The following is a 17,172-nucleotide window of genomic DNA, read 5'->3' as shown; positions in this document are numbered from 1 at the left end:
GGATGCGGCCCGGGGGATTTCCCGCAGGACGACCTGCAGCCGCTCCCGGGCCGGGACAGGGTCGCTGCTGGCGGCTGCAATTTCCTGTGCGTCGGCGGCGCTGGCGTAGATCTCCGAGAGCTCTTCCAGTGTCTTGGACTGGAGGGGAGCAGAGCCAAGACGAGAGCTCGAGGGGGGTCCCTCCGCAGAGGCAACGCACAGGTCTTTAGGGAAGGTCACTAACTACACCACTGGGCAAATCTCTCTCCCTCCTCTACCTCCTACCCCCTTCAAGCCCCCCCCAAACTTCTGCAAAGAAGAAAAAAAAAAAGTGTTTGAACAACCTAAGGGGTTTTCTTCACAAGATTTTTGCCCCCCACCCCAAACACCAAAGCAAAGTGTTTCTCTGGTCAAACAGACACTTTTGCTGCATTTCAAATCCAGGGGCTCCTCCTCGCTCCACTTAGGGATGGGGAAAGGAGTAAAAGGCGAGTTACCCCCCCGCCACACTTCACAAAACAGAAGTGTAGACCTCGGGTCTAACCTGAGAAGAGAAGGGAAAGACGCATATTTTTCCTACAAGAAGCGTTATCAAAACTTTTTTTCTTTTGTCAATGAAATATTATTTTCGTCAGGAAATCCACCAGCCAACTGCGTGAAACTGCTCCCAACGGCACCGTGGCATCACCGAAGTCGAAGCTCTCTGAGCCTACCTTCAGGAGGTGGTGCAGGCTGTCCAGGTCGCAGCGGGTGCCGAAGTTGGCCTGGTAGAGGTGCTCGAGGAGCACGACGAGCGTGGTGCGCTGCGGGTGCTCGCTGGTGCTCAGCTTCTCGGCGATGGAGAGGAACTCGCTCTGCACCTCGGAGCGGTTGAGCAGCAGCACCGTCCTGGGGACAAGGGGACGGCGGTTAGTCCGGGCAGCCAGGCTCGGACGCCGGTGGCACACGAAACTCTTGGACAAATTCACGCTAGATGGCAGTGTCCTCTCACATTAGTCACAGCCAGAGGGTCTCGGGGCTGCGCAGGTGTGCCGGAGCCAGGCTGCAGTGCCAGCCAGGGGCAAGGAGCAGGTGAAGGATGAGCATCCTCCATCCTGCCCCTCGGCGCATCCCTGGCACCGTCTCTCCTGCCACATCTGCAATATCACCAGCCCAATAATTGTTCAACCAGCCCCAGACAGGGCTCCAGCCCAGCAGCCAGTTGTCCAAACGACATCCAGCACACGCGAGGAAGCGGGGAGGGTAGAAAGTGAGAAGGGGCCCCAAAACATCTTTTCCCCTGCAAAGGTGCAGGTCAGACCATCACTTCTGGGCTTTAAGGAGAAGAGCCACATCTTTCAGCTGCATTTTTGCTCTGGACCACAAAATGAACATCCACAGGCTTTGAATTCCCAAACCTGCAGTCCAGAGAGCATGCAGGCATGAGCTTACGTTCATTGACGAGAGCAGTCCACCTCACTGAGCAAAAATGTCTCCAAATTAAGGAAGTGCTCTGGCGTGCTTGGTTCTAGAAAGCTCAGGCAATGGGCACAAGCTTTCAATAAGCCCAGGGTTCAGCTTGTGTACAGCTTTGTGCCAGGTTTTCAGGGCTTTTTATGCAAATATAGCCATCAGTGGTTGCACTTGCACCAGTATAAGCGTGTAGAGCTGGGGAGCTGTACTGGGAAAGCAACACAGCAGCACCAGCGCAGCTGGGTGGGATACAGGTGCAGATCCAGAGCTGCACGGCATGAGTGGACAAGCCAGAACAGCAGGACGCCCCTCCTGCACGGAGTGGAGGCAGCTGTGCACAAAGGACTGTCCCTGGGGCTGGGGCTGGCACTGCAGCCAGGAAGGGCACACACCGCCTGGGCTTATTTTCCTATTTACAAATGAGGTGCCCTGGCAGGAGGAAAGGTTCAGCCCTCGAATAAGCTGCAAAGTCTCACTACGCTCAGAGCTGCAAGGCTTTCATTAATTGTTGCTCTGGGACGGACTCGCTTCTGTCCCCCCTCGGGCTGGTGGCTCCCAAACATGCAGATCAAAGCATCTCCTGGCTGTTCTCCAGCCTGTGCCAAGATCAGCAGCTCCCTGCGGAGGAGACTTTGCCTTCCCCGGCTGTTTTCACCCAGATCTGCAGCCCTGCAGTAAGCAGAGCTGCAGGACAACTGACATTGGGAGCCCACAGACCCTGACCCACGGCTGTGGAAATGCCACAGTCACCTTCCTTGTCCCTTCCCACAGCTCAGCCCAGCTATCCAGCTCTTATCCCTGGCACCCATCGCTACACCTTTGAGATGCTGGTCACTGCAGCCCCACTGCTGCTCAAGCAGCGTGGGATGGTGGGGACGCTACAGAGAGAGATGCCAGCAGCATCCATGGCCACACTTACACAGTGGAGCTCTGGTAGTTCTTCACGGGCAGCCCCTGCTCCGTCCTCACCAGCCTCTGGAAGGAGATCCCTGGGGGAGAAAGCAGAGGACAGGAGACATGGCACCACTGCAGACTGCTCTGCTTCAGGACCACGTGGACTTTGTCTCCTAACGTGGTCCTGACCTGGCTGAGCTGCAGCCTGGAGCCGGCATGGAAGCACCAAAAGTCCTTATGGGGACAAGGCACCATGCAAGGGGACCAGCCCAGGAGCAAGGGAGCCTTGGGACGGAAAGGGTGAAAGCCCAAGGGGATGGGAAGGCAACGAGAAGATGGAAAGGGAGAGCTGCTCCTTTCGCAAACCCTTCTGCCCCACTGCTCATGCGGGATCCGTTTTGAATTGCAAGGGTGATATTTAGCAGCTTCTGCCACTTGCTTTAGCCCCCGCCGGGCCCTAAATCTAACTTACGGACAGCAGGTCACTGCCACCCTCCCGCAGAGATGGAGCCCAGCCCGGCGCCAGCAGAAGCGAGGCTGACGTGAGCTGCCCGCACCCCTGGATGCCTCCCTGGGACCATCCCCAGGATGCCATTGGGAACCCAACCAGGCAACGTCTGATGGACCTGGACTGGGTGGCAATAGCAAAGCCTGACACACTCCCAAAAGGCAGAAGGACTGGCATGCATCTTGGGAAAGATCTTATGGTGTCAACAAGATCCAGCACCCTTATTACTACAGGCAGCCACATCCCAACCCCAGCTGCTGCTCAGCAGCCAAGAAGCAGCACCCACGGGGTCCCAGCACCCACGGGCAGCTCATGTTGATCCACACAGGCCCCCCGATTACTGCAGCATTCACCCCTCTTGCAGAGACATCAGCCACAGTTTGGAGATAAAAGCTATTGCATTCTTGGCAAATATTGACAGCAACTTGTTCTCAGTTAATATTTACCCTCATCTCAATAAAAAGCTTTTGCTTCAGCCTCGCAGCAGGTCATGGAGGCTGTGCAACAAGCGTGTAAGGTCCTGGCCAGCTTACCAGCAGAGGACACATTTTCGTTGTTCTGGGCTCCAGTTGTGGGGAGAGGCCACGGTGAGGGGCAGCACTGAGCTCCCCAGCCCCGGCAGGCCAACACCTCCCACACGGCATCTTTTGGCAGGGGTGGGGGAATCTCATATGCTTGTAGGAGGGGAAAAGCTTTTGGACCAAAGTCCCCAGCTCACGCAGCCCCAGGCATCAGTGATGGTGGTGATGGCACAAGAACAGGATGTAGCAAACCCCACCCCAGCACTGGGGCTTTCCCAGCCGCCTGTAAAACACAGTCCCGACCTGTGTCACAGCAATAAATGACCAGGAAGGATTTGGGGAAGTCCACGGCTGCAGCAGCGTGGGACAAGCATCCCCACATGCAAGCTGGCCCTGCAGCTCTGAGCTGGAGGCTGGACGCAGCACAACAGCCCAGCCAGACCTTGCCTGGTGGCCATGGCCATTTATGCTGGTGGAGCCTTGAGCTGGGGGTAAATCGGCCAGTCCAGTGCCAACACTGCAGAGGCTTTTGGGTTTTTTTTAATCTTTTTGTTCCTTTGAAAGCATCTTTCATCCCACCTGCACCTACAAGCTAGAGACCCTGCATTTCACGTCCCCATCAGGACTCTCCAAAGCAGCTGCCTGGTTTGAGGAAGGGGGGAAGCATCCCCAGCCTCAGCCACAGCCCATGTACCCATCTGAGGCCTCCCAAGCCCTGCTCAGAGCCGGTCTCACTGCCATGGCCCTGCGCAGGATTAAACAAGGGCTGAAATCTGCTCTGTGTGATAACAGCTCTCCATAAGCCACCAAAAGACAGGGAGATTAGGAGAAATGGTCTTTTAGAAATAATTGGAAGAGCTGCTCCATTGGGAACAACAGGACATCTACGAGGAGCCCTTAATTAAGAGGAGCGCTGCTGCTGCCGATAGATCTGCCCAAAGCCGTATCACAAGGTAGTGTCTTGGCTGTAAAGAAAGAGCCGGGGAGTCCCTCAGCCCTATGGAAATCTCCACGCAAGGGCAGGCTTGAAGGCTCCAGCCACCTTGATGCCAATGAATGGACCCACTGTTATCGCCCCAGTCACACCACTGAGCATCTCAAACTGAGCATCTCAAACAAAGCCCAGGGCTGGGCGGGAGCAGCCAGCACGTGCTTTGCCATGGAAAAGACCTCTCAGACTGAAAGGCAGCCAGGAAATAGTTACACGTTTTGCTAATCCACGCTGGTCCAGAGCTGAGAGTCCCTGGGATGCTCCCACCACCTTGCACGCAAGGCAGCCACCGAAAACACAACCCCACCATCCCGCCTGCTCCTCCAGAGGAATCTGGTCTCACCCTGTGCTGGACCACCAGGGAAAATCATCCAGAGAATAGAGGGCAGAGGTCCTTGCCTCCTGGAAAAGCTGAGCTGTGGGATGCACAAGGTAAACGTGGACACCACGCTCAAGGGATTCATGAAGCAAGTGGGGTACGAGACAGCAACACCAGGAGAGTCTTGGGAACAAACACGAGGTGGTCGCAGCACCGGCTGTTTTTGGGGAAGCAGCGCCAGCAGCACATGAAAACCCTGCGGTGGGAGCACTTACCGGGGGCCTTGAGCTCGTTGCTGATGAAGGTGAGCAGCTCGCGGAAGATGTCACAATAGGGCACGGGCCAGGTCAGGAAGCTGTGGTATATGCTGGTGGCTTTCACGAGCAGGTCGGAGCCTGGCGGGAAGTGGGGAGCCTGTGGGGGACAGGGAGACACGATTAGAAAGGGAACAAGGACACGGGCCTCGAGTGCTGCGTAAAAACTCAAGGATTTAGGGTGCAAGTGGGAGGAGGAGAAACGGATTGGAGCAGAGGTTCCCCCTATGACACCCCGTCCTCTCCCAAGGAAGGGTCAAAGGATCCCCACTGGGCACATCCGAGAAAGCTTCATCCGCTCTGCACCTTCCCAACCTCCCGGCTGTGGCTCACGTGCCAAAGCCTATATATAAATTTATTTTTAACAACCACAGATCCATACAGATGAATCGCATTACAGCCTGTGCTTTTGCAAGATCTGGCAGCAATGATTTCCTTGGGATAATGATGCATTGTGCTAATAATAATAATAAAAAAAGTATTTCCTGTGAAGGCTCCACTCCTTCTTTTCATTAGCGCTGCCTATATATTTTGCACAAGTATAAAGGGTAATGAAAAAAATTTGCCTACTCTGCACAGAGATATTGTCTGTCTCCCTTTCTGAGTAGCCCATCTTTAAATAAAAAGATTAAAAACACTGAAACTCATTTTTTTTCATCTCTCAGCTTGTGCAACGGTTGCCTGGTCTTGATCCCTGTAGATTCGTACAGGATCTTTTTAGAGATGAATTGATCAAAGCAGACCGTGATGTTTCAGACGAAAGCCACCCCAATTTCAGCGACTGTTCCGTGTGGCTCTGTGGGGCCCTGGACCCTGCGCCTCCCCGGGGGCTGAGATCGAGCTACGTGCAGCAGCCTCAGGACTTACATACAGGACCGCATAGTAGAAGAGTAGAGCCAGGGGCGTTACGAGATCATAGTCGCACTTCTCCTGCACCTGTAGGAAACGGCCCGAGGGCAAAAGGATGAGCTGGGCTGCTGGCCATGAGTGTTACCCGAAAGCATCCTTGGAGGTACCGGGAGACTCCCTGACAGTGCAGACGCACGCCCAGCCCACACCATCACATCACCGTCCCCAGCAGATTCCCTTGTCTCCATGGGAAAATAACGCCCAAAGCCCCAGTAACCCACACCGATGGGACAGGCAGACCAGCACAGACTGTCACTCTGCCTTTACCCTCGAGAAGCCAGATTTGGCCAAGCTCCCAGCCCTCCGACGCTCCTGATCCTTGCAGAGTTGCCTGAAAATCTATGACAGTGGCTCAAAGCAGGCAGTTTGGAGAGGCAAGCAGGCAGCCCAGCCCCTGCAAGCGGCTTGCAAAGCTCAGCAGCACGGTCCAAACCATGGATTTTTGTCCCAGGCTCTGCCAGTGAATAGCCAGCAGAATTATTTCACCGAGGGACTTAGTGATGGCTCAAGGATATGCTTGCAGACGCTGTCTTCCCTTGTTCATGAGCACAGCACAAAGTGCAATAAACCCTTACGTAAACCCTAATGTAATAAAATGCTATCTGCAACTACATCAATTCCAGCCATTAAAAAAAATATATAAATGGATTAAACCGAATCGTGCTAATCTTAACTGGTATCAGCTCTGCGCCTGGCAGCTAGACATCCTTTCTTCCCCAAAAAATGAAAGGCAGCATTTACCCTATCACATGAATCCCAGTGCTGAGGATTTAGGAAACACATCACTGTTTCCTGCCACATCAAGGGATTCCTCCGAGGTCTTCCCGGCCACAGCCTGAGTCAACCCTGCTCGACCAACGATGCCTCAAGCTTCTCCGGCCCATGACGGGACCACAGCAGGCCGGTACGATTGGCCCCACTGCCATTTCGCCTCCCCGCTGTGCCTGACCCGACTGTCTCCTGCCGGGCTGCTATGTGGTGCAAACCCTGCCCGCGATCCCCAGTGTCCCAGCTTCGCTCCTGGCCCTGCAGGAAGCCCGGCAGAGCCGTGGCAACGTTTCCATCAAAAACAACAGGAAACCTTCAATTTGCTCTGATTTGGACTAGCAGCTCTCAGTTTGCGCCGGGGGAAGGTCTGGGGAAGGCCGGCTCCATCTGTGCAGCCCTACGACCCGGGCTGCCCCTGCACGGCGCCGAGCAGCGCTTTGGGAAATCAAAACCCTTTTCCCCGTGGATCTGCAGTGCTGCCCGAAGAGCAGATATTGGAGCTGGGTTTTTCCCTTGTAGTTCCCATGTGCTGAAAGCCGGTGGGACACACAGGGTTGCTCCCACCAGAGTTTTGGACCTGCCGACCCAGCATCACCGAACCCCAAGCTCCACTGCTGCAGCAATACCTTACCACAACCCCAAATCACCCACCAAGCTCTGCAAAACTCCATCTTGGGCAAGCCCCGGAGCTGACACCACCTCAAAGCCCACAGCCCTCCCCGGCAGCCCCCTGACTCACCTCTTCGGCCTTGCTGAGGATCTTCTCCACCAGGATGAGGTAGTTGCCGGCGTCTCGGCTCACCAGCTCCTGCAGGCTCCAGCAGTTCAGGCACAGCCCGGCTGCGGGGGAGACAGAGCCACCATCACTCACAGCCCCGTTCAAGAAGGTCGCAGGAGGGACGAACAATGGGAAGGGGTCAGGACGAAGGTGTTTGCCGCCTGTGTCAGAGCACGGCAGAGGAAAAAAAACCTCGCGCCCTCGTTCTGGACAGATCTAATCTTGCCAAGCGGTGCTTATCTCAGCGGCATCGCTTGGTACCCCAGCGCCTTCGTGCTCTCGCTCACACAGCCCAACACACTCAGCTGGGTTGGATGCCTCTCCCCCAGGGAGGCTGGGTAGCTGACATGCCTGCGCTGCCACATGCCCACTGCAGAGGTCAGAGGGATGTGCACAGCGTAGGTGGATGCCCACCTTCAGTCTGCCTGAGCACAGAAAACCCACTAATGCGACCCCTTGCCCTGCCACCCCCAGGCTCAAACGCCCCAGATGCACTATCCCAACTATAAACTCACTCAAACCCTGCAAAATTCAGCTTCCCATCGGGCACACATCCAACCCCCTCCAGCTGCATTGCACCTGAGGGAAGGTGCTGCATCCCCCTGACCAGCTTCCCCACGCCCTGGAGATGCACCATCACATCAGCATCACGGTAGTCAGAGCTTATATCAGCATCGTTGTTAAGCATGCCCAGCATTTATTCCATCTCTTAGCACCTTCAAATTTTCATTAAATGTATTAAAACCCCACCAGAACATTAGCCAGATTGAGAAAGGAGAATTGCCATGCAAAAGGATGGAGGGTCCTTCACCCCGGTTGATTGAAACCCCCCTGGCCTCCATCCCCAGACATCTGCCTCTCACTGCTGGGACCCGACCAGTGACAATGGCCCAAGGTGTTTCCCGAGGCCGTCGCTTTTCTTTGGCGGTTAGGGCCACCTCCCAGATGGTCTTAGAGGAAATGATCTGCACAAAAGCTGCCGGCCGCCTCCATTCATCCCAGCCCTGCATCCCGGGGGAGGAGGTGGCACTCACCAGCTCCGGCGGACCAGGATCTGCAGACCAAGGAGGGAGTAGCACCGCCTCCTCCTCCTCCTCTTCCCCCCCAGGGACCCAGGCACTGCACTCAGCCCCGGGGAGAAAAGTTATAGGGAAATTTCAAGCAAACAACCTAACAAATATCTGAGAAGGGTCCATGTTTGCATCTCCCCCATCCCACATTGCCATGGATTTCATCACCAGGAGTGGACACAGTGCAGACATCACACAGCTCAGCCACAGCCCATGGCATGGTTCAGGGGGTGCTGGCACCAGGGCTCTTCCAAGCTCAGGCCAAAAGCAAAACCAAGAGAAAGAGAGCATCTCTCGCTGCAGGGAAGCAGGGCTAACGATCAGAGAGGAAAAATAAATATAAATCCAGCCACTCTTCACTCGCATGGTCTATTAAGCGGCACAGAAACATTGCTGTCGCGTTGGAGCTAACAAGGAAGAAACAATGCTGTGAGCTGGCAAGGGGACAGCAGTATTCATCACAAATCTGCAGGTCACACTATCCATCCCTCAAACGTTATTCCCAGCTGCAGAGGCTACAAATTCAAACATACAGACATGTACATGCCATAAAAATACCTTTACACACCTTCTAGGTGTTAAACAGGATGAATTTTAACCAGGGGAGAGGTATGCCGTGGCCTAGCTGGGAGAAGGCCGATGCCAAGACAAGCAAAACTAGTGCTCAAGTTGCAAAAACAGCCTCCACTTGTCCCCCTCCCTGGACAAGCATTTGCTCACCAGGACACACACTATTTCTGTGGCTTTACGCCTAACTTTTAGCTGAACAAAACAGGGCAGGAGCCTTCCCCCATGGGAAAGCCCTCCCGCTGCCATGCAACTTTTCACTTTCAATGAATCAACGTTTTCCAGCAGAGAAACATCCTGCTGGAAAGTTTCCAAGGAGCACAGATGCAATTTTTAATTTGCCTCCGGTACTCCCGGCATCATGCTGGGTTTGCTGACACCCAGAGTGCAACCTTAGATTGTGATATCTTGTCAGCGAGGGCACAGCCACAGTGACCCGGTAATTCAGGGATGCTCCTGTTTTCCTTTGAGCCATTTTCGTAAGTCAGCGCAATGGCACAAAGCCATGGCTCTGCCTAGGAGGACTCCAGCACATTGCTCAAATAAATCAATATTGTCCCAGAGCGCGGCATCCTCCAGGGAAAGCCCTGTGAGATAGTCAAGAAAGCAACCAGCCCAGCAGAAGTGGTCAGAGCTGCCGGGAGCTTTGCTGACCTCGGCAAGAAGCGGCTGGGCTCACGTGGTGCCTTGAAACAACCCGTCCTGCTTCGGCCGGGAGGATTATTTCACCCGAGAGAGCCCGGCCCCGCTGCAGCTGCCCAGGGCGAAGTCTGGCCGTGCAGGGCAGGATCCGCAAAAGCCTGAGCTGAGCTCCGTCGGGGTGGATCGCCAGACGAGGAGAATGCCGCTTCCTGCGCGAGCGTAACCACAAATACAAATAGCCCAGCAAGACGCAGGCTCTTTCCTTCCTCTCACTTCTAGTGAGGGAGGAGGAAATTGCGGCGGCAGTGGCTCGCTGCATTATTCTGTGCTGAATGGGGCAGAGGGAGAGGCGCTGGGCTGCTTCCCTGGGAAGGAGCTGGGGCAAACCCACTGTGAACGGGCTGGGGGACAGGCAGGTAGCAGGGACAAGGGCAGGGCTCGAGGGAAGCGTCTTACAAATATAGTTTAGACCTGATGTCTTCTGACCCATTTTTGGTCTTCTACAGTAACCGTGAGCTGAAGCACAAGGTTGCAGCCAGGTATATTTGAATATCATCGCTATAAGCAGAATTTCTGTTTAACTTATGGCCATGGCAAGGCACTGGGATTACCCTGGGATTAAGCCAAACGGTGCTGGGAGGCAGCAGGCTGCCAGGGTCTAAGCTCCTAAATTTGGCAAAGCAGCATTAACCAAAGACACACCAAAACAGCTGCGTCCTTGCTAAAAATAGTCTCAAGCACAAAATGCAGCTTGGAAATCCTGGACGCCATAAATAAAGACCACACAGCAAAGCGAAGTGTCCAGCACCACCAGGCATCAGTCAGGACAGGGGATCTAGACCTGGATGGGAATTCCCTTCCCTCTGCACACAGTCCAGGTCATGAGCATCCACTTTCCAACCACCGGGAGCAGAGTCAGTCCCTGCAGCCATATCCCCTGTATCCAGATCAAAAAGGTTATTTGGGCATGGAGGGTGATGCTCCTAATGTGCACAGGTCAGGAACAAAAGCTCCAGGTGACGTTAAAAGCAGAAAGGAGCCACCTGCCTGCAAGTGCCCTCTCCATCCCTCTGCAGATGTCCTGCGTCCACCTGGGACACAGCTGCGTGCTGTGGTAGCACCCAGGGACTTTTATGAACTGCAGAGCAGCACTTGGTTTATTTCCAGGCCAGGGAGAGGCTGCAGCCAGGTGAGAAACCAACTCCAGATAGTTTTATTTGCAGCCACTCCTCCGTCTCAGTGCACCCGAGCAGATGCTCAGCTGCTGGTTCACTGCGATGGTGAATCATGCCACCACGCCAGGTCAGGACACAAGTCACAAGGACAACTCAGAAGCAGTGTTTTACAACGGGTCAGAGCAGCACAGAGCACAAAGTCCAAACTGGGTTCGTTCCACTGTGCCAGGTATGCTCAAAACCAGCAGTGCCAGACCACACCGGGCACCCTCCCTGTCCTGGGGTAGACGAGGGTAGGATGCGCACTGAGGGCATGCAGAAAGTTTGAACCAGGCTTTCCCCTGGACTTTGCACTTGCTCCTTGATTCCCAAAAAAACATTTCTCACTATGAGATGCAAGGGAGGCCCTGAATCTGCATGGAGCGCGCAGCTCGGGGATGCCCTGGGATGTCCCCCAAGGCAAGCAGAGGGATGCTCCCTGCCATCACTGCAAGCAGGAGCTGCGCTCCCCGTTACCCCCTCTCTATCGAGTTGTGCAAGCACTGGAAAGTCCTGTGTTGGTGGGGAAACACTTCACCTCACTCACCTAAACCCCTATCAAGGCAGGGTTTGCAGAGCTCAGGCAGGTGCCTTTTGGCTGAGGGAAGTGGGAAGTAAAATCATGCACACAAACTGCCCAACGCCTTAAAGGAGAGCGGTCCACGCGGGAGCTGCGGAGTGATCTCCGGCTCTGGAGGTGTCAAGATCAGCTTTTAAAGATGTACCTTGTGCAGGCAGCACAAACCAGAGCTTTACCTTCCAGCCCCTAAATCCTATGAATTTGTCACAAGAGGCACCGGAGACCTCCCAGCAGGGCAGCGGGAAGCCCCACAGCTAAAAAAAAACCTGCTTACATCCACCTTGCCCTCATGCACATCCATCCGGTTTTGCTCCACTAAAACAGCGACCCAGCGCTATTTTTTTTTTTTCCTTTATACATGGAGAATGTGTCAGATTTATCTGCCAGCAACACAGGCAGCCCAGAGCACATTGTGGTCCCAGCTGCGGGATGCTGGGGCTTGCGACTCATGGAGCCGCAGCAGAAGTAGGACTAAGCTGTGCTTATCCCAGCATCCTACACAGCACGCTTAGACTGAGCTCAACATGACACAGACCCAAAGAAAAAAAATCTCTCTTTGGGAGAGCAAAACCCACAGCAAAGCCTCCGAGCAGGGACCCAGCACTGGGCAGAAGCTGCACCAAGACCCCCGCGCCGGGAGGGAGCTTGAGCGCGGTGCACACTCTTGCTTTGATCGCTATCGTCGTCGACGAAGACGCCGGCAGCGTGCCGGGAGCCGGGCGGCAGCAGCCCCGTGGGCGGCCTCGGAAGGATGAGGCTTTGCGATTTCTTTTCTGAGAAGTGCATTGAGATACCCTCCTCCCAGAGCAGCTCCTTCCTGACCTCGGTGGTTGGCATTTCCCCTCCACCGCTCTTTATAGGGGGCAACTGTCAAGTTGGAAAAAAAAAAAAAAAAAGCAGAAATACCGCATGCCCAAGCTGCCATCGCCCACGGCACTCGGGCCGGGCATCTTTATGGGGGGCAACTGTCAATTTGAAAAAAAAAAAAAAAAAAGCAGAAATACCGCATGCCCAAGCTGCCATCGCCCACGGCACTCGGGCTGGGCATCGGCTCCTGGTGCTGTCAGAAGCGACACGGTTGGAGGGGTGAAAAGCAGACACCTCCATTTCCTCCCGCCCCCAGACCCGCTCCCACCACTTCCACTATGCCCTCATCAAAATAAGGTGGTTTTCTCCAAGGGACTACCCAGAGGAAGGGCCGACTCGCAGCAGGTCGTAAGCAGGGGTTTGGAGGTGCCCGAAGCACAGGGGACAGCAGAGCCCCGCAGTCACAGCATCCTCTTGGGATGCATCCCGCACCACACCTGCTGTACAACCTGCAGCTCCCATTTCCAAGCAGCTGCTTAGAGCCCCCTGAGCAGGGCACAGAGACACCTCCCAGGGCTGGAGCCACCCCGGCGCTTCCACCCAGCCTGGGCAGTGATTTCAGCAAGAAAACCCACCACAAGCCTGGAGAAATCCGTCCAAAGGTTAAAATTTGCAAGGTTTAGTAACCAGCGCACCTTAATTCTGCACTTAGAGCTGGAAGTATTTCAGACGCTGCATTTCGCTACTTGGTGACTAAGCTGGAGGATCCCCACACCAGACTTCTGTTCATTCCCCATGAGGGTATTTAGATGGCCGCAATCGAGCAGGATCTTAAGCTTCCCTTTGTTAGAGCTGAGCAGACTGAACACCCTGGGTATCACCCAACACATATCATTGAAGACTCCTCTCCTTCTCTGGCTCACCAGTGGCCTTCATCCATCCTCCCTCACCAGCATCCTTCATCCTCTCTGACTCGCGTGCAGCCCCATGGCAGAGACACAACAGCTCCTTCCCATCCCCGGACCTTTCGGGCAGTGGGCTGGCCTACAGCCTCCCCAGCAGCTCCCCATCCGCTGCGATCCTCCAGCCCTTCTCACACCTCTGACTCCCCAGTACAGCATCCCCGGCACCGCCAGCAGCCAGACCCAAGCCCAGCACCCTCCTTCACCAAAGGCTCCACGTTTCACTGCTCACCAGCAAGAAATAAAATATTTTTCTTCCTTTAGCATGCTCTGATTTGGCTATCATCTCTATCCAGCAACATGGAGGAAGCTCTCTGAAGAGGGTCTCCATGAGGAAAGGGAGGTTGTCTTTCCCAGCACTTTTCTAACAGGGCTTTTTGTGAGTCAGAGACAATTAATTTTAATTTGGTTCCTCCAATAAACGCTGCAGTTCAGGGAATATTTTCTATTTAGACCCCCGAGCCAACCACGGGCTCATCCAGGGTATAAATTTGTGATGGCCAAAGCACTCACACTTCTCCTCTTTGCTGACTTCACAGAAAAAAGCTGAGATGTGGTGCGTGTTATTTTGGTGTACGGAAATGGTAAAAAGGAGGGGAAAGCAAATAAATTGGGAAATAGAAGTGATATAAGAAGTTAAAAACAAGAAAGGAGAAGGCTACTGCACAGTTAAGAACAAGATGGAGGGATTCATTGACTATATGAGGAACAGAGCCCTGCCATAAACAACAGCCTGGATCTGACACAGGACAGCAATAATTAAGCTGTTGCTTGTAACACGGGGAAGGCAGAAGAATGTGAAAACATTTTTGCTCTGTTTTTGAAAAGAAATAGGATACACTGTTAAGGAGTGTAGGTATATCTGTGCATTATGCTCTGTTTTCCCTAAAGCATGTATGTTACTGCAATAACGAAATACTTCCTACTCCAACTGCAAGGGGGTAGGATGTGAAACAGCAGCTCTTCAAAGCAAACACGTTAAAAGTCAGCAGGGCTGGACAGCCCACATAGAAGAGTTCTAAAGGCATTGGCCAAGACGTGCTGCCCCAGGGGCTGTCCAGAAGCGGTACCCCAGGGCCGAGGCACAGCAGAGCTATTAACATCACATCCACCGACGACTGCGGAAACGGGGTTCACCAGTCACGCTGAAGATTTTCAGCAACAGCACAAATGCTGTTGATGAAAGGGAACTTTCTGATGTGTAAAACGCCTGAGATTCTCCCAGGAATGCCAGGTCATTCTGCCAAACCCCACAAAACCCACATGAAGAGGACTGAAAGCCAGCAGGCGGAGAGATGGGGGAAAATTATGAGAACTGAGGAATCACTGGGCAGCACAGCTGCTTCAAACAGAGCCCACCACCACCCGACCCCTGCCCCGTACAGTCTTGTCTTTGCTAATGAGAGGGAAAAATTATGAAGTCATTTTTTAAAGGCTACCCTGACACAAACACCAGTGCTGAGGGGCTGGGCTTAGAGAAGGGCAGAGTTTGTGAGTGACACAGGAATTGATTAATTATAATTACAGGAAGAGGTGAGTTATGCAGTGCACAATGAATTCCTTGGCGAGATGGACTCCTATGGACATGCACTGTAACGGTGCCAAACGCAAGGTCGCGCTTCCAGGAACCAGGAATGTAGGTCACACTTCAGGGACTGTTTCCAAGAACGTGGGGAGACCGAAAGGATCCAGGAGTCCCGGTCACAGCTGTGTGACCCAAGACCCCGGGTGATGCTACAGCACGGGAGCTGGCATCACTCCGGTGGGCATGAGGAAATGGGCACGGCGAGAGGGATTACTCCAGTATTCGGCAGCAGGTGGGATACCACTCGCATCTCTTTCTTGACTTACAGGTAAACAGAAAAGCAGAGGGAGTTGAAAGAAGAACTGCACAGACAAAAGGAAATCTGGATTTGACAGCCCCCCAAACTCATTTAATTTCTTTCATCTGCAAGAGGATTTGGGAGTGATTTAGTTGCAGCCTACAAGTGTGAGTATGAGGAAGAGAGGTCAAAATGACATTCAAAAATTACTGCTTCTCATTGCTGCTTTGCCCTCACCACCACCATCCCAAATCCCTTTGCAGCCCTCTGAACATGGCTCACATCTTTATGGCCACCATGGTATCTGATCTAGATTTAAATAAAGTTGATAACAATATCTCCACACTTGCTTCTGACAATGCGGCAGCGATTATGCCTGTAGGTTTTGAGGACTATATGCATCAAAGCAAGGCAAGGCTGGCTGATTACACAAAGGAGCCTTTCCTCGTGGTGAATGAAGACTCCTCCTCTTTCCAGCTCGTGCATGGACAACTGGCAAGACGCACGGCTTCTCTGCTGAGCTTTACCTATGTAAGACCTAACATGACTTGTTCAGCGTCTTGGTACATCTTTCTACTGCAACGAGGCTCAGGAAGACTGACTAGGTTGGATCCCACCTCTAACTTGGAACATTGGAAAGGAGAAAAGGCCTCCAAGCCTCCAGTAGCACCAGCAGCTCTCTCTTACCCAGGTGCCAGGTAGATCAGCAGATCATGCAGAGACAGAAGAACGGAAGAGTTTGACCCCACTGAGGCTGTCAGGTGTCAGGCTCATGGCCAACAAGTTTGTGGTTAACAGGTCACCTACCAGCCCATCTGCTGGAGACAGCATCTCTGCTAAGCCCATGTAGACATCTTTCCAGTGCATGGTAGATCCTGTCCTCTGTGCACGTGGTGTGCTGCATTTTAATTCATCTCCTAAAGAGAGAGAAGGAAGAAAGTTAATGTACTGGGCCTTTAGTTAAGTGCAAGAAAGAGAGCCCTGCAACACTTCTACTGCAGCACAGACAAGATGTTCCTGGTGAAACACCACCCCATTACTGCCTCCTGTCACCCTTTCCAACCCCAAAGGCAATGATGCACCGCGCTCTGCTAGCTGTCATCTTCCCCTCTGCTCCTGCAATCCCTCCCAACCATGGCAAAGAAAAGGAGGTGCACACATCCATGACGCGATCACAAGAGGCTGTGGGGCCAAGGCACCCTCCCCCTGACCTGCTGCAGGCATATCTGCCTTCTCACAACTTCCGTCTGTGGGACAGATCAAGTCTCGCTCACGTGTTTGTGGCAAGGAGGTAATCTTGGGTTAGCCTCCATCGAAGATAAAACTGCAAGAGATTACAGCTGCAGCACCTTGCAGCGGGGTCGATGGGAATCATAGAACAGCCCTGGAAGGAACAGGCTGGAAGGAATCTCAAAAGATCATCTGGTCCAACCTGAGAAAAGTGAGGGCAGAGCCCAAGCTCCTACTCCTTGCATTAGGCATGGATTGTCCTTGACAGCTCTACTGTCCGCTGGTGATGGTCACAAACCCACTCCCAAGTGCTAACCTTGTACCAGCCGGGAAAGCCTCCGGTACTGTCACCTTGCTGCCACACAGCCAACGTGAAGAAAAGGTCCACGTGCCCTTGTGGCAATGCAGGAAAATACAGAGGGGACCTCAGCCCCAACATCTGAGGACATTGTGAAACTGTGGATTGCGTGCCTGGCTGCAACTTTTTCACAACACGGCTCTGTGCATCTCACCTCTCCTCCACAGCTCAGGGAGCAAACCTAAACCTTGGGCTGGCAGAAACTGTGCTGGGGGGGAGGAAGATTTTATCCCACTCAATTCATATGCATCTGTCTGGGACACCATGAAAATAAAAGCAACTTGCCCAGAAGGTTTACTTCTCAGATCTGCCCCAACCACGAGCAATCGAAGAGGTGCCCGGCCAGAGATTCCCTCCTCCCCTGCAGTGCCAGCCCTGGCGTCCAGAGGGACCCTGGGGCAGGCACCTCCCCTCTCCCAATGCACAGAGAAGGGTTCATCCCACAGACTCTTTGCCTCTTGGTTAGAAGCAACACAAATGCACAAA

At 53.7% G+C, this 17,172-nt stretch overlaps 1 protein-coding gene across 1 annotated transcript in view; it reads right to left on the bottom strand.

Annotated features, from left to right (window-relative positions):
* Window positions 1–16,002, bottom strand: part of PIK3R5 (phosphoinositide-3-kinase regulatory subunit 5) — a 25,612-nt gene extending 9,610 nt beyond the window's left edge. The window contains exons 1-7 of the mRNA XM_009282789.1: window positions 15,906–16,002; window positions 7,395–7,495; window positions 5,846–5,914; window positions 4,940–5,078; window positions 2,351–2,420; window positions 693–867; window positions 34–138 (exon numbers count right to left, since the gene is read on the bottom strand). Coding sequence (XP_009281064.1) covers window positions 34–138; window positions 693–867; window positions 2,351–2,420; window positions 4,940–5,078; window positions 5,846–5,914; window positions 7,395–7,495; window positions 15,906–16,002 — 756 coding nt within the window. The remainder of the gene's footprint in view (window positions 1–33; window positions 139–692; window positions 868–2,350; window positions 2,421–4,939; window positions 5,079–5,845; window positions 5,915–7,394; window positions 7,496–15,905) is intronic.
* Between the last annotated feature and the right edge of the window lie 1,170 nt (window positions 16,003–17,172).

Source organism: Aptenodytes forsteri, unplaced genomic scaffold (genome assembly GCF_000699145.1).
Source record: "Aptenodytes forsteri isolate BGI_AS27 unplaced genomic scaffold, ASM69914v1 Scaffold22, whole genome shotgun sequence".
Taxonomy (NCBI): domain Eukaryota; kingdom Metazoa; phylum Chordata; class Aves; order Sphenisciformes; family Spheniscidae; genus Aptenodytes; species Aptenodytes forsteri.
The sequence above is the reverse complement of the archived record's forward strand: the minus strand, read 5'-3'. Positions and strand labels throughout refer to the sequence as shown.